Source organism: Rhipicephalus sanguineus, chromosome 9 (genome assembly GCF_013339695.2).
Source record: "Rhipicephalus sanguineus isolate Rsan-2018 chromosome 9, BIME_Rsan_1.4, whole genome shotgun sequence".
Lineage (NCBI taxonomy): Eukaryota > Metazoa > Arthropoda > Arachnida > Ixodida > Ixodidae > Rhipicephalus > Rhipicephalus sanguineus.
Window position 1 is genome coordinate 31,358,111 of NC_051184.2, and position 19,581 is coordinate 31,377,691.

General features: G+C 45.7%; 1 protein-coding gene across 1 annotated transcript; it reads left to right on the forward strand.

Annotated features, from left to right (window-relative positions):
• The first annotated feature begins 667 nt into the window (after positions 1 to 667).
• LOC125759919 (amiloride-sensitive sodium channel subunit alpha-like) lies at positions 668 to 5,730 on the forward strand. The gene is made up of 4 exons (XM_049419404.1): positions 668 to 816; positions 2,911 to 3,071; positions 4,042 to 4,146; positions 5,608 to 5,730. Exons 2-4 carry the CDS (start codon positions 2,919 to 2,921, stop codon positions 5,728 to 5,730), a joined length of 381 nt encoding a protein of 126 aa, XP_049275361.1. The 5' UTR covers positions 668 to 816; positions 2,911 to 2,918.
• Positions 5,731 to 19,581: the final 13,851 nt, after the last annotated feature.

Genomic DNA, 19,581 nt, shown 5'->3' on the forward strand with positions numbered 1-19,581 from the left:
TTGACCAGTCCTTCATATGCCTCATTGACATATTAATGATTAGGTCAGTATTTGTCAAGCTAGAAGCATAATTATGAATAATGCACTAAGCCTCATTAACGAAAAATTAGTAGTGGCTCTAGAGTATATTGGGAACAATATGCACTATAGGTGTGCTTCGCGTAACGACGCTCCTCTTTTTTTTAAATAGTGCTTAGTGTTTCAAGAAATGTGTCCGAAATATACAAAGCTCAGGGAAATGCGATTGCGATACTTGATCGCTGTGTCCACAATTACTTCTGCAGCCGCAGGTATCTTAAGATGGCTAACGACGTCATTTGAGACGGTAATTAGGGTGGCTAAATTAATTAACTTCTTAATTAGTGAAGTTAGGCGGTTATGTCAAAATGGGAGTATTGAAGTTCTTGCGAAGAAACCATCGCAGCTTTGAGATACAGAAAACGCGGCCCCTAGTCATTATTCTGGCTTAATGAAATTCAACCAAGTTCAACGGCTTTCGCCTTTGAATTTGGTTGAATCTAACTGCGCGACTCCCACGCAGTTCGATTCCGTCTCGAACCCTGATTTATATTATTCGCATTTCTATTGCAGTCAATTGGGTTTTGGTACCGCACACCTCGGCTAGCGTCTGATGAGGCACTCTTCCACCTTAATTAATTAATTAATTAATTAATATCTAAATATATTCCCCTTTGTTTTACCTCGTTTACAGTCTCCTCTACGCAATTCCCTACGGGCGTTACGGCACCTGCTACTGTTTCAACTTCAGGCACGGGTTTTCCATCGCCCCGGAAGACCGGGACGACATCTTCAGCGGTAAGTGCGACGGAAGGAAAAACTCCTGCGGCTGAAACCAGGCGGGCTTTTTTGACACGAAAGTGTTTTATGCCGGGATCCACCAAGATTTTCATGACGTATTTCCGCCACGGAAGTACGTCATTTTGCTGACGTATTTCCGTCGCGGAATTACGTCAGCAAAACACTAGACATTATACAAGCTCTGATACACCAATGCACTAAAACAATAAACTACTTCTGTGACGACACGTTTCACTTTCGTGTTATACCGATTCCTATGACAGAGGGATCAACCATCTTTTTTTTGCCGTTTTCTTCCATTCTTTTTTTCTGTTTTTCCGCTTTTGTTTCGGACGTTTCCACTTTAGAGGGTGTAACGGCAACGCATCTTGCCGCAATTATACGGCGTGTTTAAGCGCTGACCAGCGGCGTAAGGGATTGGGAGTGGGAGGCGGGGGTGCGCTCGCCTTACCCTCCCACATATCTACGAGCCCTCCCATTCACCCCCGTTTTGGATGCAAGCCTGGGCGATATCCTGGACATTGCCGAATTCGGCCATGTTGTCAAATTCCACCATTGATCAACTCTGATTGGCCCAGAGGGCTGGTACGGCATCTCTGATTGGCTTAGAATGCCGGCATTATGAAATTTGACAATCTGGAGGAATTTGACAAGTGTCCACAATAGCACCCACTTAGCAGACCCAATGGACGGCTGCCTTTTGCTTTTGACATGTCTCACACTACTCGAACGATGTCAATATTTACCCGGTCCCTTATGCATACGAAGACGCGAAGGTGAAATACATCTTTGAAAGCCATCTTATTCTCGCTGGTAAAATGTATTGAAGTAAAAATCAACGAGCTCAACTTTCAGCATTATCTGTATAGAAAAAAGAAACCATTCTATGTCAAAGCAGCCGAAAACTTTTTTCTAGAATAGAAAGTGTCTGTGCGTGCGTATTTTCGCGCGTGCGCTGACGCATAAGGCAATGTAGCTATTGGCACGCGCGTTTATTGTCTCATTTTGATGTGTTCGAGTTTCACCCACGAAAATTGTTATCAATGCTCGGCGCAGATCGCGCAGCAATGTTTGGGAAGCTTCGCGATTGTTTGAGATCATTTTGTTAAGATAACGCACAGGACGCGAATAGTCAAGTTTATTCTATAGAGCTTTCGCGAGCACCAGCGATAACGCTAGAACCTTCGATGCCGCATGTATAAATGTCGACGCGCCTTAACCACAGATCAGATGACCGACGGCCGACGCTCTGTTCGTCGCTATCAGTATACAGCTTGAATCATGGGCGTCGGTAGGATTTTGTCTTATGGGGAGTGCAAATCCGCGTTGCATCGCGGTTGGGGGAAAGGGGGGCTGTGTAGCTTGGGTGGGGGCAAATGCCCCTTTTGCACCCTGCTGCCGACGCCCATGGCTTGATTTGTTTGTACTTGACCTTTCATTTTCCCGGCACAGGCTCGCCCAAATAAACAGTGCCGTATTGCAGATCCTGCTGGAGCCTTCTTTATCGTCACGGCCGCCTGTCACTAGTATATATATTCCCATAGGCGTGCGCAGAGGGGGGGGAGGGGGCAGAGCCCCCCCCCCCCTTTTAGTCACCTAAGAAGAGGGGGGCGCAAAGTCTGCCCCATAAATTGGCTTAATGGGGAGGGGGAGCTCCGCGATGAACTTTCGCCCCCCCCCCCCTAAAGGGGAACCCTGCGCACGTCTATGTACATTCCCCCTCTTCAGTAGCGTAGCCAGAAATTTATTAATTTTTTTTGGGGGGGAAGGGTATTGAACCATACTTTATGTATGTTCGTGCGTGCGTTTGTATGCGTACGCGTATGCAAAATTGAAAAATTTCGGGGAGATGGGGGAGGGGGGGTGAACACCCCTGGCTAAGCCACTGCCCCTCTTACACATTGTGTTGCGAGCTGTTGATTCTGTCATACACTACCTGTCTGCTTTCCGGCATCTGATCAGTTTGTCTTTTTTCTTTTCGTTTTCGTTTCCCAAATGCTTATCTTGATAGGCCGTCAAAGAGACGTATTCAGGGACGACAAATTTCGTGCCAAATCAAATTCAATCATTCAGTTCCTTTATGACAAACAGGTCTCCACATGGTACTGGACACCGAGATCGAAGAATATCTGCCTCTGTCGACAGAGGTCGGCTTCAAGGTCATGATACACGAACCGGGAGTGGAGGCGGACTATAACCGCAACGGAGTGCACATACCACCGGAGTTCGCATCGTACTTGCGACTTGCCAAGGTATGTGCGCCAAGTGCACTCGGGATGAGTCACCGTGGGATCACTCTGCAATATGTAGCATCAGTTGTCTTACGTTTGGTATCACCAGTGTTCTTTTCTGAAAAGCTCGCCCCCGTTAGGTTGCCTGCACATGCGAGCATTATATGGAAGCGGTCAAGTGTGAGAGCATGACTGTTCATTTAAATTCTGGTGGTTCACATGCCAATACCACGGTACCATTGCGCAGATATGAGCTAGTAGTAGTAGTAGTAGTGGGAGTAGTAGTAGTAGTAGTAGTAGTAGTAGTAGTAGTAGTAGTAGTAGTAGTAGTAGTAGTAGTAGTAGTAGTAGTAGTAGTAGTAGTAGTAGTCACGCAGGTGGTGTGAACAGAAGGGGAGTGGATAAAAAAAACGAAATGATGATGATGATGAATTTCGGCACAAAATACCGTACATAATTAAGGCATTAGCGCAAAGAATAACACGGACGGCGAACACAGCGCGCTGTGTCCCATCTTGCTCTATCGCCGTCCGTATGAGTCTTTGCGTTACTGCTTGAATTATGTACTACCAACTAGCCCATCAGTGTACCCTTTTGAACAAAATACCGGCAAAGCAATTCGCGCTTTCATTAATTACAATAATTAAAGGCATATATTAACTGTAATAAAACAAGGCAAGGCATCTGGGCGTGCAAGAGGGTCATGTAGATCGCAGGGAGCGCACACTTGGCAGGATTCCGGCTGCGCCAGCAGCAAATCACGAGACGCGAGGCGTTCGCTGAAACGCCATTGCCCGAGCCCGCAGGCCACGTGATCTCGCTTTGCCCAATCAAGCGTAAGCGCGCGTATTTCAAACCTAGCGGTGGATTTACGACACCACGTGATCTCGCTAGCCAGTCACATACACTCGCGCGCTTACAGCTTCGCTCGCTGTCCGAGAGTTTTGACGGCGTGGAAATAGCTGCACTATTGTTTTAATGTTTTTTGCAGACGACGCTACAGAGGCTGGAGCCTCCGTACCCGGAGCCCTGCCGCCATGACTGGCCACCGGGGTACAAGGAGATACTCTTCACTCAGACCAGCTACACGCGGGAGGTGATACCCGGAAATAATTTCTTTCGCATTCAGCAGGTGTAACGGTGGTGCCATGGTGGCAATGAAGCTTGCTGTAGGCGAGCTCAGCCTGGCATTTGCAATGGCGATTGGGACAGTCCAGTTACGGTTCGGCCATTAGTAGCATTTGGGCGTGCATCTGAACTTGCGAACCACTTGATGCCCACCCTGAACTTGCCAACCAATTGCATCCTCCCACCCACAACCTTTATTTCAGTCTAAACGAAAGTTTGTAATGGCTGGACCAAATGATCAAGCATGGTTCCCATTGCACATGGCGCTTACAACTTGCGTTACAGTGATGTCCACACTGCTTTAAATGTAATGCTACTTCAATCCTGATTTATCCTCGTTTTTCTTCATTCTTTTGCACAGGAATTCGAGAGGCTCGGTCGTATGAAGAGCTCTACCTTCCATTAAAAAAGAAAACAAAAAGTTGCACGTTATTTCTAACGCGTATAGTAGAGACCGACAACAACAAACGGGGCAGCCTGCTATTTTTAAAAAAGCACTGAAACAGCTCTCATCCAATACGAGGATTACCGGGACTTACAGTTCCCATGGAACACCACCAAATTCCTTTCACGTCAATGCGAGGTGGCTATCACAAGCTTCCGCTCTGGAGTTCCCCGGCAAAATGTTTATCTTCACAAATCCAGTTTCTCATTACGTAACCTCTGTACAGTTTGAAATGAACCAAAAACGACACATCACTTTCTTCTCTCATGCCGCCCCTTTGCCTCCCTCCGCAGAATATTTCTTGAAATGCCGATTGGTAAGCTGGGTTTGACGTACGCTACTTCAAACCTGTTGTCGTTTGGAGCGTATCAGTTTGGTGCAAGCCGCAGTGCTAGCCTGACTGCGCTACGCAAATTCGTTGAAGCATCCGTAAGATTACGCTGCTAGTGCTACCAAACATCTTTTTAAAATGTTTTAGTTGTTTCTCTTTGAATGAGCAGCTATTATGCTATACTTATGTACGTCGTGTTTCGTCCTCCTCTTTCTTTTTGATGTTAAATAGCGATTAGCAATGCTTTATTTAATATTTTTTTCAGCCATTTCCCTTTACAACCGACAGTGCGGCCAATTCCCCTCGTGGGTATGAGCCAGTTTCCCCTATAGGCGACAAAACAAAGCAAAAGACGGAGCCGCGCCTTCGAGTGACCAGTTGTGCGCTAAGGACGCTGCGCTGGCACGAGTGAAGCTATAGGTTATTAGGAGTCGGATGAATGGAACTCGGCAAATAGACACGATCTCACAACCTTATACGCAGCATCCTTTGATAGATAATCAAATAATTAAACCGGAAATAGTTCCACACATTTCGAGATTTCCTAACATCTAATGCTTGAAGCACTTGTACCAACAGTTTGAACACACAACTTGCTCGAGCTCGACCTTTCATATTTGCTCGCTCGATCATTCTTCCCGCGTGTGACGTAGAAGTGCCTGGCGGCGTGCCTGCAGCTGACCATAGTGAAGCGGTGCGGATGCATGGACTACAGCGTGCGAACCTTCAACATTACCGGAGTGGAGCGCTGCTGCAGCGGAAGCGGTGCGTATTGACCTTATACGTTGATATAAGCAGATTTACAGAGGTTCCTGATTGCAGATTTGCACAGTATCCGAAAAGTATTTCTTTAGGTTAGTACTCAGAAATGAATTGTATATGAAAAGATTCAGCTTGTGCAAAGGCTATTATTAAAAAATATAAAGCTTGATTGCGTTGCGGCATAGTTTTCTTAGAGGACGCATTCGCTCCTGCATGGTTCCGTACACTTAGGCCTAGCTATAGCTAAGCCTAACCCTCGCATTTAGCGAAAGATGGGTCCTGCTGGCTGTGGGAATTTGTTGGAATTCTAGCTATACCTTCTCGCGTAATCTCTGTATCTCGCGCAGAATGCCAGTCGGAGGCATGCGTGGCGGATCTGAAGCGATTGTACGCCCTGCACCAGCTGCCGTGCGCCTGTTATTTGCCGTGCTAGTAAGTCGGCTTTCCCTTTACTATATTGTGCTCAGAGAACTTGTAGTTGAGCCGGCATACAGCTCACCTCGCTGACGCTTTCTGATTCTGATTACTGAGAGAATAGATTGCAGTACAGACGATGGAACCAGGGGCGTAGCCAAGGGGGGGGGGGGGGGGTTCAAACCCTCCCCCCCGAAACTTTTCAGTTTTGCTCGCGTATATAGGCACGCACACATACAAACCCACGCGCGAACATACATAAAGTATGGTTGAACCCCCCCCCCCCCCCCCCGAAAAAAATTTCTGGCTACGCCCCTGGATGGAACACTACTATATGAAAACAGAACATTCGTATCGAGTAATACAGTATATATGTTGACATAACAAGTGTGTACTAATTATTGGCACTCTGGGACAGGGGCGTAGCCAGGGGGGGGGGCTTATGGGGCTTCAGCCCCCCCCGAAATTTTTCGGGCTCTCATACACCACCAACCAGCGGCGTCACCCGGCTGGTGGGATTTATTGGGCTTCAGCCTGATTATCATTTATTTAATTATTTATCTTTTTCTGACCCTCAAAATGTTAGCAGAAGCAAGTTTGATATCGGGCTCTACACAGATGGCTCAAAAGTGGATGATGACACAAAACATCAACTGCTAGCTTCTCCTTGCATTCCTCCGCCATGCTATATGTTGAAGTCTATGAACGATTTTAAGCAGAAACGAAGGTTTACGTGGCTTGCCTGGACAGGTACCGATGGCTTAGCTACTCAGCGCTTCAAGAGGGTGCGTTTTGCCGAGTGTGTGTCCTTTTTAGCAGAAGTGAGATTGGCAAGGGCCAACATGCGCGCACTAAGGCCCTCGTATCCAAGCCATTTCAAAAGTGGAAGCACGCGCTCGAAGTCTTCGGTGCACACGAAGTCACTAAATATCACACTGACGCTAGTTTTCTTCAAACCTTCTCAGGATGTGTGCCCAGTGTTGTTGATCAACTGGACCATGGCAGGCAAATTCAAATAAGAGAGACCCGAGGGAAGTTACAGCCTATTGTTGAGACAGTTCTCTTTTGCGGGCGGCAAGGTGTGGCTCTCCGTGGACATAGTGACAGTGGTCTCATGGATTCAAGCACAGTCTCCTCTACAGATACAGGCAACTTCAGAGCGCTGCTTCGCATGCGCGCGGATTGTGGCGACACAGATCTAAAAAAGCATTTGGAAAGTTGCCCAAATAAGGCCTCATATTTTAGTCCAGATGTACAAAACCACATTATAGAAATCTCTGCTGCAATCATCAAGGGCCTAGTCGCAAAAGTAAACGCTGCAGGCTGCTTCTCCGTACTTGCTGATGAAACGACGGATGTTGCTGGTATCGAGCAGCTTACTGTTTGTGCAAGGTACCTTAATAAGGATGCGAACGGAATCGAAGAAGTGTTCTTATAGGCTTTGTGCCATTTCACGACCAAATGGCCGGATCCTCGCCGACACCATCATAAGGCTCCTTAAAGAAATGGTAATTAACATGCAGCATCTCTGTGGTCAAGGCTACGATGATGCAAGTTCGATGGCCGGCAAAACGAATGGTGTTCATGCTGTTCGTGAGAAATATCCAGCCGCACTCTATGTACTCACTGCGCATTGTGTGTGCGGCATGCGGCATGCGTTGTGTGTGCGGCATTGTGTGTGCGGCACACACATCTAGTTGTGTGTGTGGCATGCTCCATCACAGACATCCGAAACTGTTTTGGGACTCTGAAGGCGACGTCAGCCTTTTCCCGTAAATCTTCTAGCCGCTCACACGTTTTGCGTAAAATGATAAGTTTGAGCTGTCCTGGAGTCTGCAAGGCAGCGCCTTTTGGGACTATGCGAAACGCGCTGGGCCGAGAAGCACGATGTTGTGCTTTCATTTGTGAGCCTCTTTGAGCCGTTGATTGCAACACTAGAGGAGATTATGTTTAACGGAAATGGCGAAAGTCCAGTGCAGGCAAAGAGTCTAATGTTGGCACTCTTGTCACCAGCATTCCTTGTAAGCCTGCATGTGACGGAGCACGTGTTGGCACTGACTTTGCCACTGTCAAAGAAGCTGCAGACTAGGAGTATCGACATGAGCGCTGCCATTGACAACATAGAAGCGGTACAGCAGACAAATGAAAATGACCGCAAGAACGCGAATGCTTCTTTCTCAAAAATATTTGCACAAGTGCAGGCATTATCAGAAAAACTGAATGTGGAGATCACCAGCCGTCGAGCCGGTGTCCGGAAGCAAAACCTTGTGAGCAATGCATTCGAAAGCGTGGAAGAATATTTTCGCAGAACCCTGTTCATTCCGTTCATGGACCACGTACTAGCCCAGTTAAACCAACGGTTCGAAAAACACAGGGCACTTCTAAAGGACTTTTCAATAATTGTACCATCCGCAATACCACCAATGCAAGATGATCGGGAGAAAGGAGCAGAAAATCTCCTGACCGTTTTTGCGCATGACGTCGAAACGAGGGCTGGTTTTGGAGAACTGCGACTATGGTGGACAAAGTGGGCGAACAAACAGCAAACCAGCGCCCCCGTACTGGAACCGATGCACTCTCTCATTGCGACAGCAGGTTCTATCCGACTGTGTACAAGCTACTCCAGATTCTAGTCACCCTTCCAGTGACCACTGCCAGCTCAGAGAGAACGTTTTCAAGCATGAGGTTACTTAAGAACTACTTACGCTCCACGATGTCTGAGGAACGCATGGTTGGCCAGGCACTTCTGTAAGCCCACAGAAATGTCGACATCAGCGTGTCGGAAGTCACTGACCGTTTCGCTAAGCTTCCTCGCCGTGTCAACTTTGTCTTTTGATACCGAGCAGGACAAAAATCAGCGCAAACGAAAGGAAAAGACACTGCTGTTTCATAGTTCAGGTCAATGAGCCCGTAATTTTAACGCAATATTATTGTTCACCACCTTTTAAAGCCGTGAGGATTTTGTACCTTTTAGCAGTTAACACTGTGACCTAATATAAACATAAGAATACGGGCATCAGGTGGACATTACCAGCCAATCGACAGCTTCACCTTGTTCACTGAGAGGTCGGCATACGCGGCGTTACCAAACAAATTCAACTATTGGGAAGCCGTACTAGCAGCATTGTTTGTTACTTTCATTTGTCGTTTTTGTTCTTCATTGCTTTTTGAACTAGAAGCGGCAACCCTCCTTTTATATTGAGTGCACAATAGTGGTTCGCACTTTTAAAACAGTTTTGAAATAGTTTCTTTCGTTATTTCTGCACTCTTCCTTTATAGTTCTGTCCACATGGTGCGTCCGAGACAGCAGCTTGGCCCAAGGACATATCAGTTGGGCATTATGTATAGTGATCATTGCTTAGTTCCGTTTATTGATTGCATATTTAAATGTACATTTGTGTAGTTTTGCGTAAGCATACTGCGCACTGTTTCCGGTGACTTATGTTTTGCCCGTATTCGAGGTGTACTTTCCCATTCTTGCTTTTCCCTGGCCGCATCATTTGTGCAAAAAGATGAACATTTTGCGTAAACAATCTACATTAAAATATTTGATCTCGTCCTGGTTACTTGGTGGACTTCATTTTTTTTTTTTGTTATAAGGCGCTTCTTCAGTTCAAAACTGATGCAGTTCCGAAGTTTACGTGATATTTGCCGTACCTGTTACACACACACAAAAAAAAATATTGAAACGGTTGAAGACAGCTATTCCTGGAAAGATTTTCCGGGCATGCCAACATAATCTTTTTACGAAAGAAACACATTTCTTACTCGTTCTTAACAGAGGGCAGCATTCAAGAAGTGATTTGCAACATCTAATACAAATTGTCACTGGTAATACATGTTAATGGTAATTCCAGTGACAATGTATGTACATGGTAATACATGTACATACCCACGCCTTTTTTGGAAAATTATGAAACCGGACGACAAAACCACAGTCTCTCTTTGTGACACTTCTGGATCCCCCGTTGCCGATTGCGACGTTCCATCCGTCAACTCTGCATTTTGTCCCGTCTTTACTAACGAACCTAACAACGAACTTCCTGATTTTCCGCATTTTGCTTTTCCGCCAATGCCAAAGATTGAATTCAATTCAGAGGGAATTGTAAAAGTTATTAACCAATTAAAGAACTCTTCGTCATGCGGTATAGATGGCATAAACGCCAATATTCTGAAAAATACAAAACATGTATGCAGTTCCATACTGTCAATCATTTTTCAGCAGTCACTCGACACAGGTGAAGTCCCATTAGACTGGAGAGTTGGGAAGGTCATTCCGGTCTTCAAGAAAGGTGACCGCTCATTTGCAGGTAATTACCGACCAATCTCGCTCACTAGTGTTTGTTCAAAGATCATGGAACACGTCATCTTTTCTCATGCTGCTATATTTTTATCATCCGTAAACTTCTTTCACCAAAACCAACATGGCTTTCGTAAAGATCAGTCATGAGAGACCCAACTAACATTATTCCTGCACGACATTCACCTTCATATGGACCGTAACATCCCAATTGACACACTGTTCTTAGATTTTGAAAAAGCCTTCGATAAGGTACCCCACTCCCGTCTCCTTCTAAAAACCTCGCGTCTAAACCTTCATCGGCATGTTTTTAACTGGATTAAAGCATTCCAAACAAACCGTAAACAATTCGTGCATGTTAATGATTACTCCTCCGACCTCTCCCATGTCTTGTCCGGCGTGCCCCAGGGTACCGTCCTAGGGCCTCTTTTATTCCTAATATACATTAACGATATTCCGCTTTCCGTTGAATCTAACATCCGTCTTTTTGCTGATGATTGTGTCCTCTACCGCCCTATAAATAACCCCACCGATGTCTCCCCTCTACAGCATGACCTCTCACGTATTCAGCAGTGGTGTACCACCTGGTTGATGCCCCTTAATGCGAAAAAAAAAAAAACATTACTAATTTCTTTCCATCGTCGCCGAAACCACACGCCGGCTACTTACACAATCAACAACTGTCATATAGCTGCTACTGACTCGATTAAATACCTGGGTGTCCATCTTTCGAGTGACCTATCTTGGGGCGACCATATAAATCACATAATTCACTCCGCTAACCGCGCTCTCGGGTACACACGCCGTAACATTTCCATGGCACCACCTTCCGTTAAACTACTCGCTTATAAAACCATTGTCAGATCAAAACTTGAGTATGCATCTGCTGTCTTTGACCCCCACCAAACTAATCATATCAAAATTCTTGAGTCAGTAGAGAACCGAGCAACCAGATTCATTGTTTCAGATTATTCCCGCGACTCGAGCATCTCCGCCCTCAAATCCCAGCTAAAACTTTCTACCCTCACTCTTCGTCGTCGTATTGCACGTCTCTGCCTTTTTCACAGATTCTTTTATTCAACCCCGGGGAAAAACCACTTCATCCAGCCGGTCCATCAAGGTCATCACACAAGTCATCCAAACGCTTTGATTCCGCCACGTGCCCACACCACCTCATTTCAGCAGTCCTTCTTTTTGCGCGCCGCCTGAGACTGGAATGACCTTCCGAACGAAGCAGCAGTCATCCGCGATTTCGCGCGCTTCAAAAATGCCACCCAGGAAGTAGACTCAGGCACATCCACCTTCATCGATACCGCAATTTTCATGTCACCCACCCCTCATGTAAAGTCCCATACGGGACCTTTGAGAATATAATAAATAAATAAATAAATAAATAAATAAATAAATAAATAAATAAATAAATAAATAAATAAATAAATAAATAAATAAATAAATGTTATTCATATGCTTAGTCGTTCTAAAAATTCTATGAGGACGTCGCGCTGCAACGTGAGCCCCCCCCGAACAAAATTCCTGGCTACGCCACTGCTCTGGGAGTACTATTCTTATAGAGCAAGCCAGTTAAGGGATTCGGGAAGCTAGTCGATCATGTTATAGGTTTATATTATTATTATTATTGTTTGAAGGCCACACCATTTTAGCATCAAGGGCACGAGATGCTTCTCGTCGGCTGTGCAGCCATAGAAGTAAAAACGAACAATGTTATCACAAGGGTAAAAAAAAGACCCGAGAGTCCGTGCTCACTGGAATTAAAAGCAATCAAACTGAAAGCAATTTTAGACTTCATGAAGAAAAAGAATTACCGCGGAACAAAGGTAAAGAGCTATGAACAGATGAGCACATCGTTCATAAAGGTAATTCAAATAATCAACATATCATTTCAAAAGAGGTACAGTACATAAAAAAAAAAGCCAATATTTTCTTTTTTTTTGAGAAGTCACGTTATAATGTGCCGCCTTAAAACGTTACTGCATGCAACGAAACTCACTTTACAATCTTTTTTTCTGCTGCAGCGAAGCTGTGTACAAGAAAACGTTGACTCATCTAGGCTGGCCTCGCGTACGTACCAAAGCTATGCATACTATCACTGAGAAAATACCGCGTTTGATTACAATTACAGCTTCGTTACAGTGAATACACGGATGCCTCTTAAGATAAACGACATTTTATCAAGCACATAAGATGTCCATGAAGATTTTGTTAATATAAGAATAAGTTGAATATTTCTGTTGCATCTAACACGTGTGGCGTTCGGTTCGCAGGTAACAGAAGAAAAAAAAACGTTAAAGGGCCCCTAAACCACCCAAGGGTCGAAATTCCGTTGTGGTGTTGCAGTTGTGCACGAGTCTACAACGAACACGTAGCCGTGAGAGTTTTTCGAAACAGTGCCGTAACAGCGGAGTTACACGCGTTTGATGATCCAAAAGAGGCCCTCGCTCGTTTCGCTCTTTCCTTGGTTATGCTCCGTCCATCGGCTCGTCTCTCCTCCTGGCAGTGTGCTCCTCCTCGTGCGAGGAGGAAAAGCGGCGATCGCGAATATCGGTGAGCAGACAGATTCTTTTTGTGGATGGCATGGCCAGATGAGAATATTGACGTCACAGCCAACGCCGAGGATTACCGAAAGGCCCTGAGAGAAGGGGTTGTTTCTTCGAATTTGTGGCGCGCCCGCGGCTCGTATAGCGCTGCCGCGTTTGCCATTGTTCATCGTGATGGCATTTTGAACTGAACTCGATGCGCGCGTCTACTTGAAATATTACAGAATTATCGGAGGTGGTTTAGTGGTCCTTTAGAGGTACTAGATCTCGTTTAAATAATTTCAGTCTAGCGGGAGATGCTGCCTCATGCATGCATCGTTCATCTAAGCAACATCGACTGCTATGTCAGAGAGCCTTTACTCCACAGTGCAGTTTGAGAATACCCATAATTTGTCGAACGGACACGTATCTTGATGTTCCTCCTTTATTTTTTCATTTACAGGAAAGGCGGAAATACCCGAACAGGTGAGCAGGATGAGTGCACGGGGGGGGGGGGGGGGGGTTATGAAGTCATCCAATGAAAGGTTGCATATCTTATCCTTCTGAGAAATCAGCATGACTTTGTAGCTTCGCACTCCCATGACTATTTCCCTTATGAACATCCCTCGTCCACCTTGCGGGATCACGCAGAACTGTTTGGATACACATTTTATAGTGATAATGGAGACCAACTATGCAAAGGTGTACGAACCCGTCGCAGCACACTTCTCGAAGCGGTCATCACGCTACTAGCCCCCAACCCCTTCAGCGCGGCATTTTCACAACCCCACTTGGTAAAGATCACATCATCAAAGGCGACGCAGTAAAAGGAACCACAAACTTTCCGAACTTTCACATGCTTTGATAGAAGCCCGCTACAAAGCCCCACTATTCGTTGAGAAAAAAACAAACACATACAACTGCGGCAAATAGCCATCTTAAAACGACTTTTTAAGGGCCTAGTTGGTGCACAACAACAATTTTATTGGGCGCAAGGAAGGATAGGGCACGAGAGAGGCCCCGTGCGCAACCTCCTTTTTATGACTAGAGGCCGGATTTTTAGGCATTAAAAAGCTCGTTTTAGGCGCCAAAAGTAGGCAGGCAAAACAATGTTTTAGGCTTCCAAAATCGTAAATATAGGCACAATAAATTTTCACATAAATGCAAATAATTTCAAATGAAGACGTGCGCGACCTTTACCTACGACAGGAAAACAAAAATGTTATTGCCTAAGATGGCACAAAGGCGCCAACAATTGAACATAGCCGTACTATCGGGCTCTCTCCCGCACGGTTCGCTCGTCTACAATGAGTCAAGTGTCCACTGTCGAATCAACACACTCCTCAGTATCTTTCCGGCATGACTGAGAAGTGCAGAGCAGGAGCAGACAGCCAGATTGCTAAAATACCAGAAGGGAGGGATTCCTCCTATTGGCCTGGTCAAATCGCGTAGAGCCAATTTCTCCCCTGCCAGTGAACCACTGGCATAGCCAGGCGGGTGGGGGGAGGGTGTTCAACCTCCCCCCTACCCCGAAACTTTTCAGTTTTGCGTGTGTGTATATACACGCACACATACAAACGCATGCACGAACATATATAAGGTATGGTTGTCCCCCCGTCCCCCTCCCCCCTGAAAAAAAATTCTGGCTACGCTACTGCGGTGAACACCTTGAAAAGTAAATTACAAACAAAAAAGCTGCGTGCACATCACATTTTTCTTTCTTTTTTACTCTTCACTCTCCTTTCAGCTGACGACTCTTCGCATTCGCCAACCGCTCGGGCAATGTCAGCGCGGCGGCGAATGCTCGCCGGCGTGTCCCGCTTCACTGCTGCTAGCGGTTTTTGGTTGGTTGAACTAGAGTAGGTTGAACCTCGTAGTTCCTAACAGTCAATCTTACGCAGTAACATGAATAACAGTCTCAAACAGTACCCGGGAGCGAAACTTGAGGCTAAATAGCGTTTATATAAGCGCAAATTTTGAAAATAGGCATTTATAGGCACCTGTAAGCATTTAGGCACGAACGCCAAAAATAGGCATTTATAGGCACTATAAGAACACTATAAAAGCCCTTCTTAACCTCTAATCCATTCTCATATATGAAAATGGCGCGATAGGAGCGCAAGGAACAAAATAGGCATTTGCCTAGAATCCGGTCTCTATTTATCACGTCCTTTCCTGCGCTCGATGTTGTCAAATTGCCATATGATATTCCTTCACAATTCGAAGGAACCCATAATTGCCACTTCCACGCTCGGTGTTATTCAGAATTCACATCTGTATGCGACATGCAGGACACTGGCCAAGTTGATCATCTACTTGGACGGCGAGAAAATCGAGAAACGCAGGCGCTACGCCCAGTTTCCCGTAAGTCTACCACGAACTCATGATGACGATAGCGTTAAGTGTACATTGTGCCGATGATATGATATGATGGCGACGTTATGTTTGTGGGGCAACGTTTTCAAGCATTAATGATATAGTGCTCCAGCGCTCATGAAATATTCCCTGGAGTTACCCAGATTAATGTGGCATATCCCAAGCTACTCCTCGGGCTTGGTGAGAATACACCTTCTACGAACAGCAAATACTGCTGTGTCAGCCAAATTCTGCGGTCGTGCGCGGCACGTATACAATTAACAAGCGGAGCGCGAGGTTGCCACTTTTTCAAGTGCCCTCTCTTCATACAGAGTCCACACTCACTTCGGTGGGTGGGGCGCCAGCTCTATGTCGTCAGACAGCAGATTGCTCCTATTGGCCGATAACTGGCATAGATCAACAGCGGCGTTTGGGTCAGACGCGCTTCTTGCCACGTGCTGGCACCGCGCTCTTTAGTGTGCTAAAATTAAACAGCAGCAACACTATAGCGCGCACAGGAATCAGCGGGAGAGGGCGATCGCGTTTCATGATGCCCGCCACACGCGTGTGGAGAGCCTGGGGGTATATTGAACTAGAATAGTTTAGCCGGGGGCTTTTTGTTTGCATGCGCGGTATAGGCCACATAGCGCTCCGGTGTACCTATAGTGCCAAGAAGAGTCATCACTGCGCCCTATGTCACGTGGAATGTGTCTCGAGAAATACCAAATTCACAAGGGAGCCATGGAGCTATAGTTATCCTCGCTAGCGCAGACGCGGAGATCCTGCTGCGTCTCTGGGACTGAGCTGGACGCGCGGCAGTGGAGACCCGAACTTATGGTACACCCAGTTCTCACACAACCCCCGTCCAACGCAAGTCTATCTCCTTTGCAATTTAAAGAAATGTGTTCATGCTGTTGGCATATAGGACCTTCATCTTTTAACTTGTCACTTTCCACGTTGTGCGCAGCTATCCAGCCTGGTTACCAACATAGGCGGCACAATGGGCATCTACCTGGGCCTCTCGTTCGTGACGATATTCAGCATAGCCGACATCGTGGCCACAGCCCTGGCAAGGACAATCGCCTTGCTCAAGACCGTGAAAGCGGGGCCCGTGGAACGCGAAGGGTACTAGCTGCCATCCCATTGAAGAGAGCTCATTTTACGGAGCCCTTTGCAAGTCCCGCAGCCAACGGAACTTCCTCATTAAATGAACACAAAAGATACATCATTCGCTCGTATTACTTGATCACCATTAAACAAACCGCTCTCGCCATGAGAAAACGCTTGCAATGCCAGAAAAGGCGCTAATTAAGAGCAAGAACAGTCGAGTCGTGTAGTTCGAAGTTCTCGCCTGCTAGGGCCCTACGCAAGTCTTTATCAGTAAAAAATTATTTACATTATGTCCTAGAAGACGCAGGAGAGACCCCACGCCACTCGGCTATGGACGGAAATAAAGTTCTTTCACTAACTAACTCACATTGTGTCCTAAGGTAGAAAGACACTGCCAGTTTTGGGAACCTTCGTTGAGCCAACGTGGCCAAAATACGGAAACAATACTTTGAAATCCAGCGACACAATGACGTTGGGGTTTCGGCGCGAAATAAGAAACGCTAAACTTTTGACTTTCATTTGTACCGACCAAAAAAACGAGGGTTCTCAAAGAAAAAATTTTCAGCCTAAGCTGATTGAGTGTTTCACTTACACTTTATAATTACATGCGTCAGTGCCATTTCGAGCCATTCAGTGTACCGCGATTTGCAGACGTGCATAGCTGACAAGCTGTTAAACATTGCAGTGAAATATCACTAATTTCAGAGTAGGTATCCCGCAGCAGGCGCGTCATCGACATAGTAAGTTCACCTCACCTGTAAACTACACTATAGATCACTTTTGTCCATATGGATCGACCAAACTACAGTGAACCAGAAGAACGTATTCTACTAAACTGTAACCGACCGAATTGATGCACTTCACAGAGTTGTCTGCGCTCTTGGTGCAGAGCTGCGGAGTTACACAGACTCTCTCTCTCTCTCTCTCTCTGTGTGTGTGTGTGTGTGTGTGTGTGTGTGTGTGTGTGTGTGTGTGTGTGTGTGTGTGTGTGTGTGTGTGTGTGTGTGTGTGTGTGTGTGTGTGTGTGTGTGTGTGTGTGTGTGTGTGTGTGTGTGTGTGTGTGTGTGTGTGTGTGTGTGTGTGTGTGTGTGTGTGTGTGTGTGTGTGTGTGTGTGTGTGTGTGTGTGTGTGTGTGTGTGTGTGTGTGTGTGTGTGTGTGTGTGTGTGTGTGTGTGTGTGTGTGTGTGTGCGCGCGCGCGCGCGCGCGCGCGCGCATGTGTGTGTGTGTGTGTGTGAGAGAGAGAGAGAGAGAGAGACTCAATGCGATTCTTTCGTGAAAACCCCTGCGAGCTAATCAGAAACAAACACAAAAGGGCAGCGATGTTGTCAATATGGCAGATTGTCAAAGCGCCAAAGCCAAAAGTAGCGCACACCGGATGCTTGTTCACGTTCACACCAAGAGCACGCACAAAAGAACGCATGATCCGGGAAAACGTAACACCCGACATGGTTCACAGCAGCACTACAATAAGGTAGAAAGCAACTCCAACACAGAAATTTACAGTTAAATGATATATACTTATGGGTCATTCCATGCCAAGTGTCCCAGACGTGGCGCTCGCACATCACAGATTTTGCTGATAAAATTTGTACCTTTTTCCTGTGCCACATGGAGTATTGTCGCAAAATATTTTTGCTCGAAAAAAATTTTGACGATCATGGCGCCCCCTCGAAGTTCGCTTGTATTTGTTAAACTGTGCCTAAATAAAAAATGTGTATAAAATCTATGTTTGTGTGTTGAGCTTCTAATCCGCGCTTGCGCTATCGCAGAGGTTCTGTTTGGTTGTCCTATTCATTAATTCCGAAATCTTTATGTTTCACTACCAGTTACGTATCTTCAAAAAGTACAAAAATCTTCAAAGTTTGGGATTTTTTTCTGAGCTATCTGAAACTCTCCCTAACCAATCTTAATAATAGTATGATTTTCAGGAAAGTGTACTTCAATACAAAAATGTTTAGGGGTAAAATAGACTTCAAATAGTCCAGAAAGAAATTGTGAAATTAGAGAAAATATGCGATTTGTCGCATGTTTGACCGTATTTTTCATACTGATGTGGTCCAAGTAAAAATCCTCGTCATGCGGCGTTTGATAGAAGACTTCGTCGTTAAGTAATGCAGAAAGTCTAATCAAATCATTTTTTTGTTTTAAGGAAGAAAATAATTTTTGAATTTTGCCCTCCGAACGCGCCCTGCATTTCATTTTGTTGCCACTTCGCCGCAAAGCATGTGGTCGCCCTTACAGCTAACGCTCGTCACAGGCAGCGGCAAGATGCGAGATGTATGTCAGTGGCTCGTGAGTGGTCGAAAGTCTTGTCGCGTTGACGTCAGGGCGACGAGTAATGAACTCGCGTTACAATGTGAGCTTGCTTGGCGGGCCCAATGGGAAGTATGGACGCCCGAGAGCAGCATATGGCGTCGTTGGCACAAGGTGCTAGAGTGCCGTCTGCACAACTAGCACACAAACACTGAAAGAAATAATGCACATTGTATACACTTGTTTCTCTGGGTATACGTGTTGTACAGACGGCTCTCTAGCACATTTTGCCAACGACGCCATATGCTGCTCTCGGGCGTCCATACTTCCCATTGGGCCCGCCAAGCAAGCTCACATTGTAACGCGAGTTCATTACTCGTCGCCCTGACGTCAACGCGACAAGACTTTCGACCACTCACGAGCCACTGACATACATCTCGCATCTTGCCGCTGCCTGTGACGAGCGTTAGCTGTAAGGGCGACCACATGCTTTGCGGCGAAGTGGCAACAAAATGAAATGGAGGGCGCGTTCGGAGGGCAAAATTCAAAAATTATTTTCTTCCTTAAAACAAAAAATGATTTGATTAGACTTTCTGCATTACTTAACGACGAAGTCTTCTATCAAACGCCGCATGACGAGGATTTTTACTTGGACCACATCAGTATGAAAAATACGGTCAAACATGCGACAAATCGCATATTTTCTCTAATTTCACAATTTCTTTCTGGACTATTTGAAGTCTATTTTACTCCTGAACATTTTTGTATTAAAGTACACTTTCCTGAAAATCATACTATTATTAAGATTGGTTAGGGAGGGTTTCAGATAGCTCAGAAAAAAATCACGAACATTGAAGATTTTTGTAGTTTTTGAAGGTACGTAACTGGTAGTGAAACA

Coding starts and splice junctions, on each gene's coding strand:
- LOC125759919 (XM_049419404.1), top strand. CDS start 2,919: ATGGTACTGGACACCGAGATCGAAGAATATCTGCCTCTGTCGACAGAG. Junction 3,072..4,041: donor CGTACTTGCGACTTGCCAAG/GTATGTGCGCCA, acceptor TGTTTTTTGCAG/ACGACGCTACAGAGGCTGGA. Junction 4,147..5,607: donor AGACCAGCTACACGCGGGAG/GTGATACCCGGA, acceptor CGTGTGACGTAG/AAGTGCCTGGCGGCGTGCCT.